Genomic DNA, 12,079 nt, shown 5'->3' on the forward strand with positions numbered 1-12,079 from the left:
TATCCATTCCTCTGTTGATGGACATTTAGGTTGCTTCCATGTCCTGGCTATTGTAAATGGTGCTGCAATGAACATTGGGGTGCACGTATTGTTTTGAAATATGTTTTTCTCAGGGTATATGCCCAGTAGTGGGATTGCTGGGTCGTGTGGTAGTTCTATTTTTAGTTTTTTAAGGATCCTCCATACTGTTCTCCATAGTGGCTGTACCAATTTACATTCCCACCAACAGTGCAAGAGGGTTCCCTTTTCTCCACACCCTCTCCAGCATTTATCATTTGTAGACTTTTTAATGACAGCCATTCTGACTGGTGTAAGGTGATACCTCATTGTAGTTTCGATTTGCATTTCTCTAATAATTAGCTATGTTGAGCAACTTTTCATGTGCTGTTTGGCCGCTTGTATGTCTTCTTTGGAGAAATGTCTGTTTAGATCTCTTGCCCGTTGTTTGATTGGGTTTATATATATATATATATTGAGCTGCATGAGCTGTTTGTATACTTTGGAGATTAATCCCTTGTCAGTTGCTTTGTTTGCAAATATGTACTCCCATTCTGTGGGTTGTCTTTTCGTTTTGCTTATGGTTTCCTTTGCTGTGCAAAAGCTTTTAAGTTTAATTAGGTCCCATTTGTTTATTTTTGTTTTTATTTTCATTACTCTAGGAGGTGGATTGAAAAAGATCTTGCTGTGATTTATGTCAGAGTGTTCTGCCTATGTTTTCCTCTGAGTTTTATAGCGTCTGGCCTTACATTTAGGTCTTTAATCCATCTTAAGTTTGTTTTTGTGTATGGCATTAGGGAGTGTTGCAATTTCATTCTTTTACATGCAGCTGTTCAGTTTCCCCAGCACCACGTACTGCCTCCTTTGTCATAGATTAGATGACCATAGGTAAGTGGGTTTATCTCTGGACTTTCTATCCTGTCCCATTGATCTGTATTTGTTTTTGTGCCAGTACCACACTGTTTTGATGACTGTAGCTTTGTAGTATAGCCTGAAGTCAGGCAGTCTGATTCCTCCAGCTCCATTTTCCTTTCTAAAGATTGCTTTGGCTATTCAGGGTCTTTTGTGTTTCCATCCAAACTAAAAATTTTTGTTCTAATTCTGTGAAAAATGCCATTGGTAATTTGATAGGGATAGCACTGAATCTGTATATTGCTTTGGGTAGTACAGTCATTTTGACAAAATTTATTCTTCCAATCCAAGAACATGGTATATCTACCTGTTTGTGTCTTCTTTGATTTCTTTCATCAGTGTCTTAGAGTTTTCTGCATATAGGTCTTTTGTCTACTTAGGTAGGTTTATTCCTAGGTATTTTATTCTTTTTGTTGCAAAGGTAAATTGAATTGTTTCCTGAATTGCTCTTTCTGATCTTTCATTCTTCGTGTACAGGAATGCAAGAGATTTTTGTGTATTAATTTTGTATCCTGCAACTTTAATTTTGTATCCTGCCATTTTCATCAATTTCATTGATGAGCTCTAGTAGTTTTCTGGTAGTATCTTTAGGATTTTCTAGGTATGGTATCATGTCATCTGCAAACAGTGAGAGTTTTACTTCTTCTTTTCCAATTTGGATTATTTTTATTTCTTTTTCTTTTCTGAATGCCATGGCTAGGACTTCCAAAATTGTGTTGAATAAAACTGGTGAGAGAGGACACCCTTGTCTTGTTCCTGATCTTAGAGGAAATGCTTTCAGTTTTTCACCATTAAGAATGATGTTTGTTATGGGTTCGTCGTATACGACCTTTATTATGTTGAGGTAGGTTCCCTCTATGCCCACTTTCTGGAGAGTTTTTATCATAAATAGGTGTTGAATTTTGTCAAAAGCTTTCTCTGCATCTACTGGGATGGTCATATGGTTTTTATTCTTCAGACTGTTAATATGGTGTATCACATTGATTGATTTGCATATGTTGAAGAAACCTTGCACCCCTAGGATAAATCCCACTTGATCATGGTGTATGATCCTCTTAATGTGTTGTTGGATTTGGTTTGCTAGCATTTTGTTGAGGATTACGTCTATATTCATCAGTGATATTGGCCTGTAATTTTCTTTTCTTTTTTTGTAGTATCTTTGTCTGGTTTTGGTATCAGGGTGACGGTGGCCTCATACAATGAGCCTGGGAGTGTTCCTTCTGCAATTCTTTGGGAGAGTTTCAGCAGGATAGGTGTTAACTCTTCTCTAAATGTTTGATAGTATTAGCTGATGAAGCCTTCTCATCCTGGACTTTTGTTTTTGTTCATGCTGTACAGCATGTGGGATCTTAGTTCCCTAACCAGGGATGGAACCCGTGCCCCCTGCAGTGGAAGCACAGACTCCTAACCACTGGACCACCAGGGAATTCCCTGTTAGAAGTTTTTAAATCAGTTTCAATTTCAGTACTTGTGATTGGTCTGCTCATATATTCTATTTCTTCCTGGTTCAGTCTTGGAAGGCTGTACCTTTCTAAAAATTTGTCCATTTCTTCTAGGTTGTCCATTTTATCGGCATATAGTAGCTTGTAGTAGTCTTTTATGATCCTTTGTATTTCTATGGTGGCTGTTGTAACTTCTCCTTTTTTATTTCTAATTTTATTGATTTGAGTCCTCTCCCTTTTTTTCTTGGAGTCTGGCTAAAGGTTTATCAATTTTGTTTATCTTCTCAAAGAACCAGCTTTTAGTTTCATTGATCTTTGCTATATTTTTCTTTGTCTCTATTTCATTTATTTCTGCTCTGATTTTTATAATTTCTTTCCTTCTACTAACTTTGGGTTTTGACCTTCTTTCTCTAGTTGCTTCAGGTGTAAGGTTAGATTGTTTATTTGATATTTTTCCTGTTTCCTGAGATAAGACTGTATTGCTGTAAACTTCCCTCTTAGAACTGCTTTTGCTGTGTCCCACAGGTTTTGGATTGTTGTGTTTTCATTGTCATTTGTCTCTAGATATTTTTTGATTTCCCCAGGGATCTCTTGGTTATTCAGTAGTGTATTGTTTAGCCTCCATGTGTTTGTATTTTTTACAGTTTCCTTCCTGTAACTGATATCTAGTCTCACAGCGTTGTGGTCGGAAAAGATACTTGATACAATTTCAATTTTCTTAAATTTACCAAGGCTTGATTTGTGACCCAAAGTACGGTCTATCCGGGAGAACGTTCCATGAGCACTTGGGAAGAAAGTGTATTCTGTTGTTTTTGGATGGAATGTCCTATAAATATCAATTAAGTCCACCTTGTTTAATGCGCCATTTAAAGCTTGTGTTTCCTTATTTATTTTCATTTTGGATGATCTGTCCATTGGTGAAAGTGAAGTGTTAAAGTCCACTACTATTATTGTGTTACTGTCGCTTTCCACTTTTATGGCTGTTAGCGTTCGCCTTATGTATTGAGGTGCTCCTATGTTGGGTGCATAAATATTTACAACTGTTATATCTTCTTCATGGATCGATCCCTTGATCATTATGTAGTGTCCTTCCTTGTCTCTTGTAACAGTCTTTATTTTAAAGTCTATTTTGTCTGATATGAGTATTGCTACTCCAGCTTTCTTTTGATTTCCATTTGCATGGAATATCTTTTTATGTCCTCTCACTTTCAGTCTGTATGTGTCCCTAGGTCTGAAGTGGGTCTCTTGTAGACAGTGTATATATGGGTTCTGTTTTTGTATCCATGCACAGCCAGTCTGTGTCTTTTGGTTGGAGCATTTAATCCATTTATATTTAAGGCAATTATCAGTATGTACGTTCCTATTGCCATCTTCTTGTTTTGGGTTTGTTTTTGTAGATCTTTTTTCTTCCCTTTTGCTTTTATCCTCTTCTTTTGTGGTTTGATGACCATCGTTAGTGTTGTATTTAGGTTGCTTTTTCTATTTTGTGTATCTATTGTAGTTTTTTTGGTTTGCATTTCCCATGAGGTTTTAAAAAAATATTTATTTATTTATTTATTTATTGGCTGTGTTGGGTCTTCGTTTCTGTGCATGGGCTTTCTCTAGCTGTGGCGAGTGGGGGCCACTCTTCATCGCGGTGTGCGGGCCGCTCACTGTCATGGCCTCTCTTGTTGCGGAGCACAAGCTCCAGATGCGCAGGCTCAGTAGTTGTGGCTCACGGGCCTAGTTGCTCCGTGGCATGTGGGATCTTCCCAGACCAGGGCTCGAACCCGTGTCCCCTGCATTGGCAGGCAGATTCTCAACCACTGCACCACCAGGGAAGCCCTCCCATGAGGTTTTATAAGCAGTCTATATATAAACAAGGTTGTTTTAAGTTGCTGGTCTCTTACCTTCCAATGCAATTCCCATTTCCTGCATTTGTGCTCTCCTCTTCTCACGATTGCTGGTTTTGATATCATATTTGTGTGTGGATGATTTGCTCCTTTTAGTGTATGTTTGCCTTTACTAGCAAGCTTTCCCATTTCTTGGTTTCCTTGTTTGTAGAAACAAGAATATTTCTACCACCCCCCCCCCCACCCCCAACCTAGAGAAGCTCCTTTAGCATTTGTTGTAAAGCTGGTTTGGTGGTGCTGAATTCTCTTAGCTTTTGCTTGTCTGAAAAGCTTTTGATTTCTCCGTCAAATCTGAATGACAGCCTTGCTGGGTAAAGTATTCTTGGTTGTACGTCTTTTCCTTTCATCACTTTAAATATATCCTGCTATTCCCTTTTGTCCTGTGGAGTTTCTGCTGAAAAATCAGCTGATAACCTTCTGGGGATTCCTTTGTATGTTATTTGTTGCTTTTCCCTTGTTGCTTTTAATATTTTTTCTTTGTATTTAATTTTTGTTAGTTTGATTAATATGTGTCTTGGCATGTTTCTCCTTGGGTTTATCCTGTATGGGACTCTCTGTGCTTCCTGGACTTGGATGACTATTTCCTTTCCCATGTTAGGGAAGGTTTCAACTACAATCTCTTCAAATCTTTTCTTAGTCCCCTCTTTTTCTTCTGGGACCCCTATAATTTGAATGTTGGTGTGTTCAATGTTGTCTCAGAGGTCTCTGAGAGTGTCCTCAATTCTTTTCATTCTTTTTCCTTTATTCTGCTCCTTGGCAGTTATTTCCACCATTTTATCTTCCAGCTCACTTATCCATTCTTCTGCCTCAGTTATTCTGCTATGGATTCCTTCTAGTGTATTTCCCATTCCAGTTATTGTGTTGTTCATCACTGTTTGTTTGTTCTTTAGTTCTTCTAGGTCCTTGTTAAACATTTCTTGTATCTTCTCCATCCGTGCCTCCATTCTTTTTCTGAGATGTTGGATCATCTTTATTACCATAACTCTGAATTCTTTTTCAGGTAGACTGCCTATTTCCTCTTCATTTAGTTGTTCTTGTAGGTTTTAACCTTGCTCCTTTGTCTGCAGCATATTTCTCTGTCTTCTCTTCTTTCTAATTTACTGAATATGTGGTCTCCTTTCGCAGGCTACAGGGTGGTAGTTCCTCTTGCTCCTGGTGTCTGCCCCCTGGTGGGTGGAGCTGGGTCTTGTTCCTCTGGTGAGCAGGGTTGTGTCAAGGGGTGTGTTTTGGGGTGTCTCTGAGCTTAGTATGACTTTAGGCAGCCTGTCTGCTAATGGGTAGGGCTGTGTTCCTTTCTTGCTAGTTGTTTGGCCTGAGGTGTTCCAGCACTGGAGCCTGCAGGCTGTTGGGTGAAGCTGGGTCTCAGTGCCAAGACAGGGACCTCCAGGAGAGCTCACGATGATTAATATTCCCTGGGGCTGGGAATTCCCTGGCGGTCCAGTGGCCAGGACTTGGCACTCCCACCACGGTGGCTCAGGTTCAACCCCTGGTTGGGGAACAAAGATCCCGCAAGCCGCACAGTGCGGTGTGCCCCAAACTCTTAAACGCTCACTTCTATCTTAGCTTCCCCCAGCGCCCAGGCTAGAGGAGGTGTGTTTGCTGAAAGAATAAAAATATTTAGATCAAGACCATTACACATCTTTTTTTTTACCCCATTTTTCTATTCTGATTTAATTCTCCATATTTTTATTTATTTAAAAAATAGTGTACGTTGAATAAGAAAAACACTAGAAAAAGCAAACTGTACATTTTAATCATGTTCAAGGCAACATTTACCTGGTTTAGAACATAAGGAAAATATGGTGAATCACTGAGGATAATCTATGATGCTCTTGGGTTGACAGGATCTTGTAAGGTATTAAGAAAGTATCTGTAGTTATGTGTTTATTATTTATGGTTTCAAATTCTGTGGTGAAATTCATACCTGAATAAAATTGGAAGCTATAACACGGAGGCGAGCAGAAGAATCTCCAGTTCTCGTGAGCAGAACAGGAATGGTCCTTTCCACACAGTGAGTTGTTTCAAGCTTACCCAGTTTATGTTTAGGAATATATTGTGTGATTAACATTTTCAACAATTTCAAAGATGCCTGAAAGACCTAAGAAAAAAGTGATAAAAACAGATGATCCACTCTCACTGAATTCCACCAAAAGAAAACATGAAATTTACTATTAGTTATAAACACAAACGTTACGCTGAAAACTACACGCTGTCTGAAGGACTGGAAATGGCCAACTGAAAACTGCTCTGTGGGCACAGTTCCCTGCACATGGAAGGCACAGGCTCTTATCTCCCACGTGTCATAAAGTCCCCGACATCTCTCCATGAGCCAAATATCTGACATTACTACTGAACTGCATGAGCTCCTGTGTGAATGCAGACGACAGTGTAACTGTGGGATGTTCATTCTTAAGGCCCTTTCAGGGTCAGGAGAAGTCGGTGCTAACTCCCAAGCTCCTCAGGTGTCATGAAGAACAAAAACATAAAGGGGCATGTATCAGTCGTGGTGGCCAGGCCTCTGTACACATGGACCAGAGGACATGGCCCACGGGTACAAACCTCAGACTCCTTAGCGACCACATTCCTTCCTCGAGAGCTTCATTCCTAGTGACACCACATGCTAGGTGACAACGGTACTGGGGACCAGGCTGCCTCTCGGGCTACCCTGACCTCCTGGGGACATCCCGGCAGCTCTCTGGCAGACACGGGGCCCCTGAGGGGCGGGTGGGGACTCACTGGGGTCACGATGTCTCGGACAGCTCTCCTGATGAGGAATACGGCCGCCCTCAGCGTGCTCTTCAGGTCTTCCTTTGGGGTTGCTGCCGGTGCATCCATCAGCTGTTTATACAGGGCGAGCAGCGCGTCCTCCCGGTGCGACCATGTTTTGGAATAGGCCCCGGCCACCTGGGAGCGCGGGAGCCGGCCCCTCAGAGTGGGCACTTGGCCACATCCCCTCCCCAGCAGCCCTGGCAGCCCGCACCCTGCACCCCTGGCCTTGGTTTGTTTTAAACCAAGACACAGCTTTTCTAATAACAGGACCTCCACCCACTAGGTATGTGTATTTGGAGAAATACTCCTCCTAACGTGGAAAAGTTAAGTTTATGTTAAAACATGGAACATATTAAAAGTTCCAGCACGAGACTCTTTTGAGGCTGGTGACACGCTCATGTTTTGTTTGCTCTGCTGTCCTCGTCCCTGGAGCTGGCGGTGCTCTCAGGCGGGAGCTGGTGTTGGACCCAGCCCTGTCAACACCACAAATCAGGCCCAGGCTTAAAGGGATACACCTGTCACGAAATCTGAACTTCTAGCTTACGCTTGTGCTGCTTCACGTAAGGACTTTTCCATTGAGCAGTGAGGACAAAGGGCAGTTGCAGCATCAGGACCAGCAAGCCTGGGAGCCCTGTGGAGCCGCCCGCCCCCGCCCGTTGTTTGCAGGCTGTTTATACGAGCTTCTGTTCTTACCAAGGCCTCTCCCAGCACGTCCACGGCGGAGCTGGCTTCGCGCAAGGCCTTCTCTGTTAGAGGCTCAGGCTCGCCCATGGTGCCCGCTCTGGGAGGCTCGCTGCTGTCCGTGTCCCGCGTCTCTGGCTCCGTGGCCACTGCCCCAGGCTGCTTGCGGGTCGCGGGAAGGGGCCGCTCATCGTAGGGCAGGGACTCGAGCTGCGGGAGGACAGGGCGGCTGCCGGGCTCGGTGCAGGATCCTCCCCACATACTGACCCCGCCGTCTACACCCATGGGCTGACTGCTTGGGACTTACCTGGTCAGAATGATGGTATTTCGCTAAATATCAGTCTCGTCAAGTTAGAATAATTTATACCATAGGGTGTAATTGAAAAAGAATTAGATCAGGGGTTTTATTCCCTTCTAAACTTACTACAGACCTAATAAACAAGCAATGTAGATTCTGCCGCGATTACTGTTTACAACTAGTGATTTCAGTTCAGCTGACAGTAGGTCACTACAGTAAAGGTCATTACAGTTTTTTTCTGGCAAGACCCTTGGCATTTTCTTAGTTTATTAGTTTATTTCTGAGAAACAACTCTCAAGCCTCATTTTAAATGCATCCAGTACCCAGCAGCCTTGAAGTAACAAAGGCAGCCAAAGCTCCAGATCCTTATTCACCTTTGTCTGCACCCTGCAGCAGACATTTCCCGGGCTCTGTTCTTGGTGACCCACGAAGAGCGACGGGAAGACAGACTCCCCGCCCTCGGTGGGCCTCGTTCTCAGGGGGAGACAGATATACATTAAACAAGTACACACGTCACAGACTTCCAGGTAACTGAGGGCAGAAAGAGCGATTCCAGAGTCACTTTCTGAGGAAGGTGTCACGGTGACACTGAACAGACAAGGAGGACCGTTTATTCATACTTGATACTTGCTGAGGTCTTAACTGGGTGTACAACACATGTGAGATTTAGTTTCTCATCTTTTAAAATGTACTCACACTTGTAAAACAAAACACATTGAGGTACTAAAAAAGGAGAAATTAGAGTACTTTTTGATTGAAGTGTGAAACAACAATTAAGTTACAGACAAGATATCACTGGAGGGAGAGGGAGGATGGCAATGCTCACAGACACGCCCTGGGAGAGCCAGCGGCACAAGGGCGTGGGGGCCGTGTGGCAGCTGTGGGCCTCTCCAGCTTTCCTGGGCCTCTGGCTGCCGTCGGCACTTGTCTGTGCCCGCCTGGCAGCCTTCCTTCCTCCCCAGGGTCTACTGGCCACATGGCCATGCACGGCAGGGGCTCCAGGGAGGCCCTCACAGGCCAGTCGCCACCTTTGCCCCCTCTAGTCCTCGTCACTGCTCCTGAGGTGGCAGGTGACTGAGGCCGATCTAAGCAGGGTTAACCTGGGGACTCTGCTTAGAATGGGACGCATGCTCTCCCCCAGATGGCACAGCGTACAGACCTGAAGCTGAGGCCACGTGACGAGCCCGGCCTTCCGAGAGGGCGTCTCAGAACCACAGAAAACAGACTCGCAAGACAGAAATCAAACCAACCCTGGAACCCACATGACCTCTTAAAATTCCCAGTTATAAACGCCAATAACTCCCAGTTTGAACCAGGTTTTCTGTCCCCTGCCACACAGGAGGTTCTAACAGGTACGGTAACTGGATATGACTTGTACCGAGGCTCTACTAAGGTCAGGCCAGGGTAGGAACCTGACGAATATTGTCTCATTTAATCCTGGAAACCACCCTTTAAGAAGATGTCTGTACATCTTTGCAAAGAGAAAAACAGAGGCTCAGAGGATGAAGTGTGTCTCAGCCATTGGCCGATGTTCCGGCTGCAGCTTTTTTGCCCCTCTTCTTGACGCAGTGCGGGTAAGGCTGTCACTGTTCTGTACCCTGATACATCCCTTGCCCCGAGAAAGCACCGGCATGATGTGGGTCCCCACTACATACATGTGGAATAAACTGCCCACAGCGTGAACATGAGTTACCTACATGGGCCTTGGGAGGAGGACCTGCGGCTGGGGGTGACCGGTCCACCACGCAATGCTGAGGAGAAATGTCCAGGGGATGCGATGAAGGCTTCTCCTGAAGGAAAGGGTCTGCAAACTGGTTTTCTGTCTCCCTTTCTTCTGGCTGTGGCAGTGAGAGCGCGGGCTGCTGGTGGCGAGGGCTGTTGGAACGGACCAGGGGCTGGAGGGGCAAGTCCAGAGGCCTTCGTATCTGGGGAGAAACGGGCCATTCAATCCCTAGTGTCACCGCCCCACCAGACACACCCCTTGTTCCCCCAGGGGAGCGCTAGTTTGGGAAGGCAGAGGGGGAAACCCACACTGACGAGGTCCCATAGCCATGTCACTGCCCCCGACTGTCTCTGGATGGTTACTGTGTGGACCACTCAAGTGACACCTGTACCAAAACACCAGCGTGGCCATGAGCATCTGTGCACGGGGTGCTGTGGTGGGGAGGCCACAGGCGGGCAGGGAGCACCCAGCTGGACCCGAGAGGCCTGTGCTGGTCACTCTGTGTCTGCAAAGCAGGCTACTTCGTGTCACCTGAACGAGTGCAACGGACTCAGTGGTGGCCATGTGCTGGGCCAGGAGCAAGCGCTCCAGGCAGACAACCGCACCTGAGGCTCCCTGTTCTCACCCCCGTGGATGGGATGGGGAAACCGAGGCACAAAGAGGCTAAGGAATGAGTCTGAGACTACAGAGTTGGACGGAGGAACGGAGCCCGGGGTCTGGCAGCGAGTGCCAGAGGCGGCACTCCCTGCACTGCCCTCTGGGTGCCGGGCCTGCGTCCCAGCCTGGAACGTGGGCTCCGGACATGAGACCCGCCCCCACCCAGCCCGAGCTGTCAGGGTGGTGCTCTCTCGCCCCACTCCCGGGGGCTGTGTGGGCAGGGCTGCCAACAGGAGATGCAGTGGCCCACCGGGAGGCCTTCCCACCCGACCTGCCCTGTCTCCGCCTCTGCAAATCCTGCAAGAGTGCGTCAAGGCCAGGCCTACGACACGGGCCTGCTGTCGCCTGAGCCTGACAAAGTCTTCCATTTTGCGGAACGCGCAACCACCCTCGTGGACCCCGCAACGGCTCTCCCGGTCCCTGGTCCCAGCCGCGGGCCCCGCCACCCACCAGCTCGGCATCCACCAGCCCGTGCAGCTGCAGCCGCCCGTACACCTGGCTGCGGTAGCGCGCCATCTGCTGTTTCTTCTCCTTGGCCAGGTCGTAGTCCTCCTTCTCCACGGCACGGCGCTTCTCCACCTCGTACCTGCCCAGCCGCTCCCCGACCTGAAGCACACGGTGTTGGCTTTGGCTTCGCATGTGGACCGACTCACGCGAGGTGCAAAGACGGTTTTAAAGTAACGCTTTGAGGACAGTGTGGGCGACCAACTCCGTGTCGGGGGGAGAGGGGAACGTCACGGGGGATGGAGGGAACGGGCCATCGCCACCTGCGAGCTCACGGGAGTTTAAACATCTTACATTTCCTGCGGCCGCGGCCCTGAGGAGGGCTCTGCAGGAGTGTGTGCTCTTGCTGTCCTTCATGTGCTGACGCCCCTGAACCCATGCTAACCCTGCAGCCTTCAGAGGCCTGCCGTTTGCCGAGCAGGAACCAGGGCAGTTAGACACGGAGCTGCCGCCTTCCCCACAGGCAGTACCTTCTGCAGGTCGGCGATGGCCTGCTTGAGCGTCTTGGCGTCGTCGTAGCGCTCCCTCTGGGCCGCCTCGCGCTTCCTTTCATCTAACCTGCGGATAATCTGTGCCACTTCCGGATCCTGGTACATGTCAAAGGCCAAGTCATCTAGTGGGGAAATATAGTCAGACTTCCTAAAGGAAAGGAAAGGGTACTTTAGAGCCAGTTTCAATCTATGTGACGCTGCAGGGGGAGAGTGGGCCCCGTGCTCAGTGCTGAAGACACACAGACAGTCTGGAAAGGTCCCACCCACACCCGTTCCGGAGCATTTCTTGCTGAGAAAGCAGAGGCTCAGAGAAGTCAGTAACGGGCTTCAGGTCACACAGCAAGTGCAGGCAGGTCTTGCTGACCCCACAGCTTATGCTCTTGACCATGAATTATATGCACACGGGGCATCTGAGCCTTCAGTGTGTTCATTCACTCGTTCGGCAGATATCCCAAGCGCAGACCGTGCAGGGCTCTGCTCTGGGCGCAGGGACAGGACAGAGCATGCGAATCATTTGTAGACGTGGGAAAACCAAAACCAAAGCCAGCCATGAGCAGGCCCCAGCCCTGCAGAGGCTGGCTTGGTGGCCCAGGCCGAGTCCAGGGTTGCATTTCACGCCACAGTAATGGTGACGAGCATTAAAGATGGAGAACTGCTACCACTGGGCTTGTACCTCAAAGTGTCTGACCATATGACATCACCATCCAGTCCTG

General features: G+C 47.0%; 1 protein-coding gene across 4 annotated transcripts in view; it reads right to left on the bottom strand.

The window, feature by feature from the left end:
* The window catches only part of CEP104 (centrosomal protein 104), a 58,735-nt gene that overhangs the window by 26,005 nt on the left and 20,651 nt on the right, over positions 1 to 12,079 (bottom strand). For 3 of the 4 annotated variants that reach the window (XM_032609136.1, XM_032609128.1, XM_032609144.1), the window contains exons 7-12: positions 11,346 to 11,514; positions 10,822 to 10,977; positions 9,689 to 9,916; positions 7,706 to 7,903; positions 6,980 to 7,147; positions 6,168 to 6,341 (exon numbers count right to left, since the gene is read on the bottom strand). In XM_032609136.1, the coding sequence (XP_032465027.1) occupies positions 6,168 to 6,341; positions 6,980 to 7,147; positions 7,706 to 7,903; positions 9,689 to 9,916; positions 10,822 to 10,977; positions 11,346 to 11,514 (1,093 nt within the window). The remainder of the gene's footprint in view (positions 1 to 6,167; positions 6,342 to 6,979; positions 7,148 to 7,705; positions 7,904 to 9,688; positions 9,917 to 10,821; positions 10,978 to 11,345; positions 11,515 to 12,079) is intronic. The other variant, XM_032609151.1, reaches the window with a different exon arrangement.

The sequence above is a fragment of the Phocoena sinus genome, chromosome 1 (assembly GCF_008692025.1).
Source record: "Phocoena sinus isolate mPhoSin1 chromosome 1, mPhoSin1.pri, whole genome shotgun sequence".
NCBI classification, from domain to species: domain Eukaryota; kingdom Metazoa; phylum Chordata; class Mammalia; order Artiodactyla; family Phocoenidae; genus Phocoena; species Phocoena sinus.